We start from the raw sequence: 14893 nt of genomic DNA, 5'->3' as shown, positions 1-14893 counted from the left end.
GTGGCCATAGAGTCATAGAGATGTACAGCATGGAAACAGACCCTTCGGTCCAACCCATCCATGCCGACCAGATATCCCAACACAATCTAGTCCCACCTGCCAGCACCCGGCCCATATCCCCCCCAAACCCTTCCTATTCATATATCCATCCAGATGCCTCTTGAATATTGCAATTGTACCAGCCTCCACCACATCCTCTGGCAGCTCATTCCATACATGTACCACCCTCTGTGTGAAAGAGTTGCTCCTTAGGTATCTTTTATATCTTTCCCCTCTCACCCTAAACCTATGCCTTCTAGTTCTGGACTCCCCGAGCCCAGGGAAAAGACTTTGTCTATTTATCCTATCCATGCCCCTCATAATTTTATAACCCTCTATAAGGTCACCCTTCAGCCTCCGACGCTCTAGGGACAACAGCCCCAGTCTTTTCAGCCTCTCCCAGGAGCTCAGATCCTCCAACCCTGGCAACATCCTTGTAAATCTTTTCTGAACCCTTTCAAGTTTCACAACATCTTTCCAATAGGAAGGAGACCAGAATTGCATGCAATATTCCAACAGTGGCCTGACCAATGTCCTGTATAGCCGCAACATGACTTCCCAACTCCTGTACTCAGTACTCTGACCAATAAAGGAAAGCATACCAAACGCCTTCTTCACTAATCTATCTACCTGCAACTCCACCTTCAAGGAGCTATGAACCTGCACTCCAAAGTCTCTTTGTTCAGCAACACTCCCTAGGACCTTATCATTAAGTGTATAAGTCCTGCTAAGATTTGCTTTCCCAAAATGCAGCACCTCGCATTTTTCTGAATTAAACTCCATCTGCCACTTCTCAGCCCATTGGCCCATCTGGTCAAAATCCTGTTGTAATCTGAGGTAACCCTCTTCGCTGTCCACTACACCTCCAATTTTGGTGTCATTTGCAAACTGCACCTCTTATGCTTGCATCCAAATCATTTATGTAAATGACAAAAAGTAGAGGGCCCAGCACCGATTGTGGCACTGCACTGGTCACAGGCCTCCAGTCTGAAAAACAACCCTCCACCACCACCCCTGTCTTCTACCTTTGAGCCAGTTCTGTATCCAAATGGCTAGTTCTCCCTGTATTCCATGAGATCTAACCTTGCTAATCAGTCTCACATGGGGAACCTTGTCGAACGCCTTACTGAAGTCCATATAGATCACATCTACTGCTCTGCCCTCATCAATCGTCTTTGCTGCTACTTCAAAAAACTCAATCAAGTTTGTGAGACATGATTTCCCACGTACAAAGCCATGTTGACTATCCCGAATCAGTCCTTGCCTTTCCAAATACATGTACATCCTGTCCCTCAGGATTCCCTCCAACAACTTGCCCACCACTGACGTCAGGCTCACTGGTCTATAATTCCCTGGCTTGTCCTTACTACCCTTCTTAAAGAGTAGCACCACATTTGCCAACCTCCAGTCTTCCGTCACCACACCTATTGGTAATACAAGTATCTCAGCAAGAGGCTCAGCAATCACTTCTCTAGCTTCCCACAGAGTTCTCGGGTACACCTGATCAGGTCCTGGGGAATTATCCACCTTTAACTGTTTCAAAACATCCAGCACTTCCTCCTCTGTAATCTGGACATTTTGCAAGATGTCACCACCTATTTCCCTACAGTCTATATCTTCCATATCCTTTTCCACAGTAAATACTGATGCAAAATATTCATTTAGTATCTCTCCCATTTTCTGTGGCTCCACATAAAGGCCGCCTTGCTGATCTTTGAGGGGCTCTATTCTTTCCCTAGTTACCCTTTTGTCCTAATATATTGGTAAAACCCCTTTGGATTCTCCTTAATTTTATTTGCCAAAGCTATCTCATGTCCCCGTTTTGCCCTCCTGATTTCCCTCTTAAGTATACTCCTACTTCCTTTATACTCTTCTAAGGATTCACTCGGTCTATCCTGTCTACACCTGACATATGCTTCCTTCTTTTTCTTAACCAAACCCTCAATTTCTTTAGTCATCCAGCATTCCCTATACCTACCAGCCTTCCCTTTCACCCTGACAGGAATATACTTTCTCTGGATTCTTGTTATCTCATTTCTGAAGGATTCCCATTTTTCAGCCATACCTTTACCTCCGAACATCTGCCTCCAATCAGCTTTCGAAAGTTCTTGCCTAATACCGTCAAAATCGGCCTTTCGCCAATTTAGAACTTCAACTTTTAGATCTGGTCTATCCTTTTCTATCACTATTTTAAAACGAATAGAATTATGGTCGCTGGCCCCAAAGTGCTCCCCCACTGACACCTCAGTCACCTGCCCTGCCTTATTTCCCAAGAGTAGGTCAAGTTTTGCACCTTCTCTCATTGGTACATCCACATACAGAATCAGAAAATTGTCTTTACATACTTAACAAATTGCTCTCCATCTAAACCTATAACACTATGGCAGTCCCTGTCTATGTTTGGAAAGTTAAAATCCCCTATCATAACCACCCTATTATTCTTACAGATAGCTGAGATCTCCTTATGAGTTTGTTTCTCAATTTCCCTCTGACTATTCGGGGGTCTATAATACAATCCCAATAAGGTAATCGTCCCTTTCATATTTCTCAGTTCCACCCAAATAACTCCCCTGGATGTATTTCCAGGAATATCCTCCCTCAGTACAGCTGCAATGTTATCCCTTATCAAAAATGCCACTCCCCCTCCTCTCTTGCCTCCTTTTCTATCCTTCCTGTAGCATTTGTATCCTGCAACATTAAGCTGCCAGTCCTGCCCATCCTTGAGCCATGTTTCTGTAACTGCTATGATATCCCAGTCCCATGTTCCTAACCATGCCCTGAGTTCATCTGCCTTCCCTGTTAGGCCCCTTGCATTGAAATAAATGCAGTTAGTCTCAGATTGATCTCTTTCCTCACTATCTCCCTGGGTCCCACCACGCCCCCCCCCCCCCCCCCCCCCCCCCCACACACACACACACACACACCTTACTAGTTTAAATCCTCCCGAGCAGTTCCAGCAAATTTCCCTGCCAGTATGTTAGTCCCCTTCCAATTTAGGTGCAATCCATCCTTCTTGTACAGGTCACTTCTACCCCAAAAGAGATTCCAATGATCCAAAAATGTGAATCCTTCTCCCACACACCAGCTCCTCAGCCATGCATTCATCTGCTCTATCCTCCTATTTCTGCCCTCACTAACTCGTAGCACTGGGAGTAATCCAGATATCACTACACTTGAGGACCTCCTTTTTAAATTTCTGCCTAACTCTCTGTAATCTCCCTTCAGAATCTCAACCTTTTCCCTTTCAATGTCATTTGTTCCAATGTGGACAATGACCTCCTGCTGGCCCCTCTCCCCCGTGAGAACATTTTGCACTCTCTCTGAGACATCCTTGATCCTGGCACTGGGGAAATAACACACCATTCTGCTTTTTCTCTGCTGGCCACAGAAACGTCTGTCTGTACCTCAGACTACAGAATCCCCTAACACAATTGATCTCTTGGAAGCCGATGTACCCATCGTTGCATTAGAGCCAGTCTCAACACCAGAAACTTGGCTGTTTGTGCTACGTTCCCCTGAGAATCCATCACCCCCTACATTTTCCAAAACAGAATACCTGTTTGAAATGGGTATATCCAAAAAAGACTCCTGCCCTAGGTGTCGATCTCTCTCACCCTTCCTGGAGTTAACCCATCTATGTGACTGTATCTGAGACTTTCCCCCCTTCCTATAACTGCCATCCATCACATACTGCTGCTGTTGCAAATTCCTCATCGCTTCTATCTGTCTCTCCAACAGATCCACTCGATCTGATAAGATTTGCATCCAACAGCATTTATGGCAGTTTAATCTGCAGTAACCCTTAAACTGTCTTTAAACTCCCATATCTGACAAGAAGTACATATCACTGCAAAGGCCATTTTTGTTCCTTCACAATCTACAGACCCAGAAAGTAACACCGTCTTTAGATTAGATTAGATTACTTACAGTGTGGAAACAGGCCCTTCGGCCCAACAAGTCCACACCGCCCCGCCGAAGCGCAACCCACCCATTTCTCTACAAATACTGCCCTAGATTAAATTAATAGCTATGGCTTATATTTTAAGTTTAATCAAGAGACTTATCTCCAAAAACATATAATCAAGAAAGAATCCACTATACTCACTACTGCAGCCTTTCTCTTGGACAGACTTAAAACAACAATTAACTTATCTGATTCTGTGCTGTGAACTTCGCCCAACAGATCCTCCAAGATTAGTTGTGAAATTCACTGTTTGCTAATTTTCCCAGATGCACTCCGATGTCTAGCGATACACGAATTCAAACAGCAAAGGCAGTAACTGTGCAGGTTTTCTCTCTCTCTCTCTCTCTCTCCTGCACTGACCTCACCATGTGCCTCCTTTGTCTGCCCTTCTCCCTTTTAAACTGCTGTTGTTTTGACTTTTTTTTCCAAAGTTCCAAAACAATGCAACAGCATATAAAACAGTCATTGCTGCTCCTGGAATTCGAGGAAATCACCTCCAACACCAAAAATACCTCAAAAAAAGGAGCAGCTCTTACAGCCAGAAATTTTTCCTGTCCTCCATCTTGGATTGGTGATGAGAGATTTTAATTTTCCCAACATTGACTGGGATACACTTAGTGTCAGAGGTCTGGATGGGACAGAATTTGTCAGAAGCGCCCAGGAAAGTGTTTTAGAGCCATATGTCAATAGTCCGATGAGGGAAGGAGCCATATTGGACCTGGTTTAGATTAGATTACTTACAGTGTGGAAACAGGCCCTTCGGCCCAACAAGTCCACACCGACCCGCCGAAGCGCAACCCACCCATACCCCTACATTTACCCCTTAGCTAACATTACAGGCAATTTAGCATGGCCAATTCACCTGACCTGCACATCCTTGAACTGTGGGAGGAAACCGGAGCACCCGGAGGAAACCCACGCAGACACGGGGAGAATGTGCAAACTCCACACAGTCAGTTGCCTGAGGCGGGTCTCTGGCGCTGTGAGGCAGCAGTGCTAACCACTGTGCCACCGTGCCGCCCACCTGTTGGTGTTGGGGAATGAGTCAGGCCAGGTGGTAGAAGTTGCGGTGGGGGATTTCTTTGGGAACAGTGTCCATAATTCTCGTGGGCAAAGAAGAGAGTGGTACCAAACTGGGCCAAGGCCAATTATATCAAAATTAGGCAGGAGCTGGGAAATATGGATTGGACACAACGATTTGAAGAGAAGTCCACATTTGATATGTGGGAGGCTTTCAAAGATAGGTTAAAGATAGTGCAGGACAGGCATGTCCCCATGAAAGGAGAAAGTGGGTACTGCAGATGCTTGAGATCAGAGTCAAGATTAGAGATGTGCTGGAAAAGTACAGGAGGTCAGGCAGCATCCAGGGAGCAGGAAAATCAACGTTTCAGGCAAAAGCCCTTCACTGGGAAAACAGATTTCCTAATGAAGGGCCTTTGCCGAAGCGTCGATTTGCCTGCTCCTCAGATGCTGCCTGATCTGCTGTGCTTTTCCAGCACCACTCTAATCATGTTGTATTGAAAGCGAAGGATAGGAAAGGCAAAATCCGTGAACCGTGGATGACAGGAGAAATCGTACGACTGGCCAAGAGGGAAAGGGAAGTGTACGTAAGGTCTAGGCAGCTAAGAACTAAATTGGCCCTGGAAGAATATCAGAAGAGTAGGACCAGTCTTAAACGAGGAATCAAGCGGGCTAAAAGGGTCATGAAATAACTTTAGCGAGCAGAATTAAGGAGAATCCCAAAGCCTTTTATTCTTATATAAGCAGAAAGTGGGTAACTAGAGAAAGGATTGGTCCACTAAGGGATAACTAAGGGAGGCTGTAAGGCGAACCTGAGAGAATGGGTGAGATTCTGAATGATTACTTTGCATCAGTGTTCACTGAGGAGAGGAACATGATGGATGTTGAGATTAGGGATAGAAGTTTGATTACTCTGGATCACGGTGACATAAGTAGGGAAGATGTGTTGGGTATGCTAGAGGTTATTAAGGTAGACAAATCCCCAGGACCGGATGGGATCTATTCCAGGTTGTTGAGGGAGGCAAGAGAGGAAATAGCTGGGGCTAGTTCCCCATGGTAGACTAATAGAGAAAGTGAAGTCAGGTGTGCAGGGTGTTCTAGCTAGGTTGATAAAGAACTGGTTGAATAGCAGGAGAGAGAGAGTAGTCGTTGAAGGGAGTTTCTTGAAATGGAGAAAGGTGACCAGTGGTGTTCCACAGGGATCAGTGCTGGGGCCACTGTTGTTTGTGACATACATCAATGAGCTGGAAGAGGGCACTGTTGGTATGATCAGCAAGTTTGCAGATGACACAAAGATCGGTGGAGTAGCAGAAAGCATAGGGGACTGTCAGAGAATACAGGAGAATATAGATAGACTGGAGAGTTGGGCGGAGAAGTGGAAGGTGGAGTTCAATCTGGTAAAATGTGAGGTGATGCATTTTGGGAAGTCTAATTCTAGAGCAAATTATACAGTGAACAGAAGGGCCTTGGGAAATCTTGATGAGCAGAGAGATCTGGAGTTCAGGTCCATTCTTCCCTGAAGGTTGCTGCACAGGTGGATAGAGTGGTCAAGAAGGCGTATGGTATGCTTGCTTTCATTGGACGGGGTATTGAGTATAAGAGCTGGCAGGTCATGTTAAAATTGTACACGACATTGGTTCGGCTGCATTTAGAATATTGTGTACAGTTCTGGGCGCCACATTACCAAAAGGATGTGGACGCTTTGGAGAGGGTGCAGAGAAGGTTTACGAGGATGTTGCCTGGTATGGAAGGTGGTACGAAGAGAGGTTGAGTAGGTTGGGATTGTTTTCATGAGAAAAAAGGAGATTGAGGAGGGACCTGACTGAGGTTTACAAAATCATGAAGGGTGTAGACAGGGTGGATAGACATAAGCTTTTTCCCAAAGTGAGGGATTCAATAACAAGAGGTTACGCTTTCAAGGTGAGAGGTGAAAAGTTTAAGGGGGATATACGCAGCAAGTACTTTACACAGAGGGTGGTAGGTGCCTGGAACGCATTGCCAGCAGAGGTGGTAGAGGGAGGCACGGTAGATTCATTTAAGATGCGCCTGGACAGATGCATTAGTAGGTGGGGAGCAGAGGGATACAGATGCTTAAGAATTGGGCGACAGGTTAAGGCAGTAGATTTGGATTGGCTCAGGCTTGGAGGGCCGAAGGCCTGTTCCTGAGCTGTACATTTTCTCTGTTCTTTGTTATTAGCAATTCTCCAGTCCTTTGGGACCTCACCTGTGTTCAAGGATGCTGCAAAGATATTTGTTAAAGCACCAGCTATTTCCTCTCTCATTTCCCTCAGTAACCTGAGTTAGATCCCATCCGGATCTGGGAATATTTAGGTTTAGGTACGCCTTTTAGAGTACCCATAAAACCATAAAACCATAAGACCATAAGACGTAGGAGTGGAAGTAAGGCCACTCGGCCCATCGAATCCACTCCGCCATTCAATCAGTAACAATGTTGGGGCTGTACTACAGGTCTCCTAACAGCGAGTGTGAGATAGAGGTGCAAATATGTAAACTGGTTATGGAAAGATGTAGGAGCAACAGGGTGGTGGTGATAGGAGATTTTAATTTTCCCAACACAGACTGGGATTCACTTAGATGAAACAGAATTTGTAAGGAGCATCCAGGAGGGTTTTATAGAGCAGTATGTAAACAGGCCAACTCGGGAAAGGGCCAAACTGGACCTGGTGTTGGGGAATGAGCCCAGCCACGTGGTTAAAGTTTCAATAGGGGACTACTTTGGCAATAGTGATCACAATTCCATAAATATTAGAATACTCATGGACAAAGACAAGAGTGGTCCTGAAGGAAGAGTGCTAAATTGGGAGAAGGCCAACTGTAGCAAAATTTGGCAGGAGCTGGGGAATGTGAATTGGGAGCAGCTATTTGAGGGTCAATTCATATTTTATATATGGGATGCTTTTAAAGAGAGGTTGATTAGAGTGCAGGACAGACATGTCCCTGTGAAAACGAGGGAGGGAAATGGCAAGATTAGGGAACCATGGATGACAGGTGAAATTGTAAAGACTAGCTAAGAGGAAAAAGGATGTGTACATTAGGTCTTGCGGCCTGAAGACAGACAAAGCTTTGGAAGAATTTTGGGAATGTAGGACCAATTTGAAATGAGGAATTAAGAGGGTTAAAAGAGGTCATGACATATCTTTAGCAAACAGGGTTAGGGAAAAGTCCCAAAACCTTTTCTCATATATAAGGAGCAAGAGGGTAATGAGAGAAAGGGTTGGCCACTCAAGGACAAAGGAGGAAGGTTATTGAGTCAGAGAAAACAGGTGAGATTCTTAATGAGTACTTTGCATCAATATTCACTGAGAGGGACATGGATATTGAGGTTAGGGATAGATCTTTGATTACTCTACGTCAAGTTGGCTTAAGGGAGGGAGGAAGTTTCAACTTATCGAAAAGACAGGGAGGTCGGCAGAGGGGGTGGGGTTGCCTTGTTAGTTAAGAACAATATTAAATCTATGGCACTGAATGACATAGCGTCAGATGATGTGGAGTCTGTGTGGGTGGAATTGAGGAACCACAAAGGCAAAAACACCATAATTGGAGTTGTGTACAGACCTCCTAACAGTGGTCAGGACCAGGGATGCAACATGTACCGGGAAATAGAGAAGGCATGTCAGAAAGGCAAGGTCACAGTGATCATGCGAGACTTCAATATGAAGGTGGACTGGGTAAATAATGTTGCCAGTGGATCCAAAGAAAAGGGAATTCATGGAATGCTTACAGGATGGCTTTTTGGAACAGCTTGTCATGGAGCCCACAAGGGAGCAGGCTATTCTGGACCTAGTGCTTTGCAATGAACCAAACTTTATCAATTTTAAGACTTGGCCCCGATGGGATACATCCTAGAGTTCTGAGAGAGGTGGCTGAGGAAATAGCGGAGGCATTGGTTGAGATCTTTCAAGAGTCACTGGAGTCACGGAAAGTCCCGGATGATTGGAAGATCGCTGTTGTAACCCCATTGTTCAAGAAAGGATCAAGACAAAAGATGGAAAATTATAGGCCAATTAGCCTAACCTTGGGTACTAGTGATTTTAATGAACTTGAAAGTAGGTTAATATCCAGGCCCAGATGAGATGAATCCCAGGCTCCTCTGTGACACATGGGATGAGATTGCAGAGGTTCTGACTTTAATTTTCAAATCTTCTCTGGCCATGAGGGGTGCCAAAGGACAGGAGCATGGTTAAAGTAGTACCAAAACTCATGAAGTTTGCAAAGATCTTAAAGTAAGGGAACCCTTAGGAAGCAGCGATCATAATATGGTAGAGTTCAGTCTGCAGTTTGAAAGAGAGAAGGCAAAATCGGATGTAATGGTGTTACAGTTAAATAAAGGTAATTATGAGGGCATGAAAGAGGAACTGACAAAAATAGACTGGAAGCAGAGGATTGCGGGGAAGACAGTAGAGCAAAAATGGCAGGAGTTTGTGGGTATAATTGAGGACACTGTACAGAGGTTCATCCCCAAGAAAAGAAAGATTATCCAGGGAGGGATTAGACAGCCATGGCTGACAAAGGAAGTCAGGAAATGTATTAAAGAAAAAGAGAGATCCTATAAAGTGGCCAAGAGCAGTGGGAAATCAGAAGATTGGGAAGGCTACAAAAACAGAGGATAACAAAGAGAGTAATAAGAAAAGAGAGGATCAAATATGAAGGTAGGCTAGCCAGTAATATTAGAAACGATAGTAAAAGTTTCTTTCAATACATAAGAAACAAACGACAGACAAAAGTAGACATTGGGCCACTTCAAACTGATGCTGGAAGCCTAGTAATGGGAGATAAGGAAATAGCAGGAGAACTTAACAAGTACTTTGCGTCAGTTTTCACAGTGTAAGACATGAGTAATATCCCAACAATTAAAGGGAGTCAGGAGGCTAAGTTGAGTATGGTTGTCATTACAAAAGAGATAGTGCTAGAAAAGCTAAAAAAGTCTTAAAATTGATAAATCTCCTGGCCCCGATGGGATACATCCTAGAGTTCTGAGAGAGGTGGCTGAGGAAATAGCGGAGGCATTGGTTGAGATCTTTCAGAGTCACTGGAGTCATGGAAAGTCCCGGATGATTGGAAGATCGCTGTTGTAAACCCATTGTTCAAGAAAGTATCAAGACAAAAGATGGAAAATTATAGGCCAATTAGCCTAACCTTGGGTACTAGTGATTTTAATGAACTTGAAAGTAGGTTAATATCCAGGCCCAGATGAGATGAATCCCAGGCTCCTCTGTGACACATGGGATGAGATTGCAGAGGTTCTGACTTTAATTTTCAAATCTTCTCTGACCATGAGGGGTGCCAAAGGACAGGAGCATGGTTAAAGTAGTACCAAAACTCATGAAGGGTGGTAGGGGTAAACCAGGAAACTACAGGCCAGTGAATTTAACATCTGTGGTATGGAAATTATAGGGAAAAAACTGAGGGGAAATTATAGGAAAAACTCTGAGGGACAGAATTAATCTGCACTTGGGAAGACATGGATTAATCAAGGATAGTCACCATGGCCTTGAAAGGGAAAGATCATGTCTAACAAATTGGATTGAATTGTTCAAGGAGGTGACTGGGTGTGCAGATGAGAGTCATGGAGTCTACATGGAATTCAGTAAAGCTTTTGACAAAGTCTCGCACGGGAAACTGATCAGGATGTAAGAGCCCAGGGGATCCAATGCAAATTGGGTCCAGAATTGGCTTAGTGGCAGGAAACAGAGGGTGACGGCCAAAGGATGTTTTGGTGACTGGAAGCTTGTGTCTTGTGATGTCTCACAGGGTTTGGTGCTGTGTCCCTGATTTCTGTAGTATGCATTAATGATCCTGACATGAATGCATGAGTTATGATCAGTAAGTTGACCTCCTGAAGTTGTTATGTAGTGAGAAGTAAGGCCTATTACTACAGACAGTGTCGACAGGCTGATTAGATGGGTTAGCAGTGGCCAATGGGAGGATTAATAAACAGGAGAGTACACACAGAAAACCACTGGGTCCCTACAAAGGTTACATACAGTACTACACCTTCTGTTCCAGAAAGTGGATTTTCATAAAAATATTCATTCTCCACTAGGCCACATGTTGTTGAAGGTTGTCATAGTGACAATGATGGCACAACCTTGGCCTAACTAAATTGTCCCACAACAGTGTCTGCCTCATGAATGAAATACAAATGTGGTGCATGTAAACTCCAACTCCTCCAGCGATCTCCATTTGGATAAACCCCACGCCCCACAGCTAAAGTCCGGGATCTCAACTTGTTATTGGATTTCAGTGGGGTGAGCTGCCTTTAAATAAAATGTGGGGATTATTTCTCAAACTGCAGGTCCAAGGGTTGGAGGAGGAAATTGCCATCGAGAAGAAGAAGAATGCTGAGTTACAAAGAGGAATAAGAAAGCAGGAACGCTGTGTTAAAGAACTCAACTTCCAGGTAACTGACTGCGTCATCATCAGCTAATGCTCCCACTGCTTCAGAAAATTCCAACAACCTCATCAAACACAATTTGTCGTTAACCAATCTTTGCTGGTTTTGCTTAATTAAATCGCCACTTTATCCAAGTTGATGATCTAGTCCCAGGTTGTATTTAGAACACATAACAGTACAGCACAGCAACAGGTCCCACTATGTCTGTGCTAACCTGAATAAGCCCATCTGCCTGCACATGGTCTATATCCCTCTATTCGCTTCCTGTTCATGTGTCTGTCTCAATGGCTCTCAAACATCACTAGCACCTGCCCTGGCAGCGCATTCCACACACCTACCATCCTTTGTGGAAAAAAAATTTGCTGTGGACATGTTCTTTAAACTTTCCCCCTCTCACCTTTAACCTTTGCCTCCGAGTACTTGACATTTCCACCATAGGAAAACGATTCCGACTATCCGCCCGACCAATGCCTGCATATAATTCAATCCACTTCGAACAGTTTGCTTCTCAGCCACCAACACCCAAGTGAAAACAATCCAAGTTTGTCCAACCTCTCCTTATAGCTAACACACTCCAATCCAGGCAATATCCTGGTAAATCTCCTCTGCACCCTCTCGAAAGCCTCCACATCCTTCCTATCGTGTGGGGAGAGAACTGGGTGCAATATTCATGTTCCAAATGTGGCCTAATTAAAGCTTTGTACAGCTGCAACATGACCTGCCAGCTTTTATACATAATGACCCACTCAATGAAGGCAAACATGCCATATGCCGCCTTTACCATCTTAGCCACTTGTGTTGCCACTTTCAGAGAGCTATGGCCTTTTTACCCAAGATCCCTCAATGCTGCTTAGAGTCCTGCCATTCACTGTACACTTGCCACTTGCATTTTACCTCCCAAAATGCATCACACTTATCCAGATTAAACTCCTATCTGCCATTTATCTGCCTAACTTTCCAACTCATCTGTATCCTGCAGCAACCTTCCTCCCTAACTACAACTCCACACTTTCTAGAAGCTTCCGCACCACCGAGGTTAAACTGACTGGCCTTTAGTTGCTGTACTTCCCCTTACACCCTTTTTTTGAACATGGGCGTAACATTTGCATTTGGCCACTCCTCTGGCACTAGCCCTGAGTTGGAGAAGGACTGGAAGATGATGACCAGAATCTCTGCTATTGCTATTCCTACTTCTTGTAGCATTCCCTAAAGCTTCCCGTCTGAAAACCAGTCTCTCCAAGAATGCCCCTTCGTCAAATTTTAACCAATTTAGTGTTTCAACCACCTCCATTTTCACCATAACAAAAACACATGCAGCACGCTCACTTGGTTTCTGCCTTCATGTATAAATCTTCTTTTGGCCACACTTATGGAATCGTAGTCATCCAGCACGTAAACAGACCCATCAGTCCAACCATTCCAACCCAAAGTCAACTGGTCCACCTGCGTGCACTTGGCCCATATCCTTCCAAACCTTTCCTAATTATGTACTTATCCAAATATCTTGTAAACATTGTAATTCTGCCCATATCCGCCACTTCCTCAGGACATTCATTCCAATGCTGTGTGTAAAAGGTTTGCCCCTCATGTCTTTTTTAAATCTCTCTCCTTAAAAATATGCTCCCTATCTCACATCCTCGGGAAAAGACAACTACTGTTAACTCTATCTATACTTATCATTTACTTTATAAACTTCTAAAGGTTGCCTCTCGACCTCCTATGCTCTGATGCCAATAAAAGACTTATGAATTATTTTAAGGTACCTCCTTGTTCTTTCTTGTACCCCATGTGTCATCCAGAACATGAATTTTTAAATGTAATTTCTCATGACGTTATCTTCAGAATATAGACAATATGCATGGCCCCACTGTCACAGGCCATGACACTAACTGGACAGGAGGCATCACCAATAAACTAGCCTGATTTTCAGACCAAAAGCAATGACCATCTAGTATTACTTTTCCAAGTCATTCTGGTTTTTCACATATTTCATTTCATTTCTACTTTTAAACAGACTGAAGAAGATCAAAAAAATTTGAAAAGGCTGCAGGAAGTGATTGATCAAATGCAGCTGAAGATGAAAAGTTACAAGCAGCAAACTGAGCAGGCCGTGAGTAACCTTCACTCTGCATTACTCATGGGAGTTACTGGGCAGTCAGTAACCTACTTATGAGGATCCGAACCCTGTAACAGCGAAGGACTTGAGTGGCCCAGGCAGAACCCAAACTGGGGGTCACTGAGCAGGTTATTGCTGAGCAGGTGCTGCTTGATTGCATTGTTGATGACAGCTTCCGTAACTTTACGAATGATGGAGAACAGACTGATGAGGTAGTCATTGACTGGGTTGGATTTGTTCTGCTTTTTATGTACAGGACACACCTGGGCAATCTGCCATATTGTTGGGTAGATGCCAGTGTTGTAACTGTACTGGAACAACCTGGCGAGGGGAGTGGCAAGTTCTGGAGCACAAGTCTTCAGGACCATTGCTGGAATGTTGTCAGGGCCTTTGCAGTATCCAGTGTCTCCAACTGGTTCTTGATATCGCATGGAGTGAATCAAATTGACTGAAGACTGGGATCTGTGATGCTGGGGACCACTGGAGGAGGCTGAGATGGATCATCCACTCAGCACTTCTAGCTGAAGATCGTTGTGAAAGCTTCAGCCTTATCTTTGGCATTGATGTTTTACGCTCTTCCATCATTGAGGATGAGGATATTTGTGGAACTTCCTCCTTCAGTGAGTTATCTAATTGTCCACCACCATTCACCACCACACGTGGCCAGAACTGCAGAGTGTAGATCTGATCCACTGGTTGTGGGATCGCTTTGCTCTGTCTATCACTTGCTGCTTATGCTGTTGGGCACACAGGTAGTCCTGCTTGGTAGCTTCACCAGGTTGACATCTCATCTTCAGGGATGCCTGGTGCTGCTCCTGGCATGCCCTCCTACACTCTCCATTGAACCAGGGTTGATCCCCTGGCTTGATGGTAATGGTTGAGTGGGGGATATGCCGGGCCATGAGGTTACAGATTGTTCTGGAGTACGATTCTGCTGCTGTTGATGGTCCACAGCACCTCATGGATGCCCAGGCTTGAATTGCCAGATCTGTTCGAAATCTGTCCCATTTAGCACAGTGATGGTGCCACATAATACCACGGAGGGTATTCTCAATGTGAAGGTGGGACTTTGTCTCCACAAGGACAGTGCGGTGGTCACTCTTACCAATACCATCATGGACAGATGCATCTACAGCCGGCTGATTGGTAAGGATGAGGTCAAGTATGTTTTTTCTTCTTGTTGGTTCTCTCACCATCTGCCGCAGACCCAGTCTGCCAGCTGTGTCCTTTAGGACCCAATCAGCGTGATCAGTGGTATTACTGCTGAGCCACTTTGGTGGTGGACGTTGAAAGCCCCAGGGTACATCTTGTGACCTTACCATCCTCAGCGTTGTTCAAT

General features: G+C 44.6%; 1 protein-coding gene across 1 annotated transcript in view; it reads left to right on the top strand.

Annotated features, from left to right (window-relative positions):
* The window catches only part of LOC140480877 (myosin-1B-like), a 154548-nt gene that overhangs the window by 131588 nt on the left and 8067 nt on the right, over positions 1 to 14893 (top strand). The window contains exons 39-40 of the mRNA XM_072576421.1: positions 11340 to 11444; positions 13453 to 13548. Coding sequence (XP_072432522.1) covers positions 11340 to 11444; positions 13453 to 13548 — 201 coding nt within the window. The remainder of the gene's footprint in view (positions 1 to 11339; positions 11445 to 13452; positions 13549 to 14893) is intronic.

Source organism: Chiloscyllium punctatum, chromosome 8 (genome assembly GCF_047496795.1).
Source record: "Chiloscyllium punctatum isolate Juve2018m chromosome 8, sChiPun1.3, whole genome shotgun sequence".
Taxonomy (NCBI): domain Eukaryota; kingdom Metazoa; phylum Chordata; class Chondrichthyes; order Orectolobiformes; family Hemiscylliidae; genus Chiloscyllium; species Chiloscyllium punctatum.
This window is presented reverse-complemented; position numbering and strand designations above follow the sequence as displayed.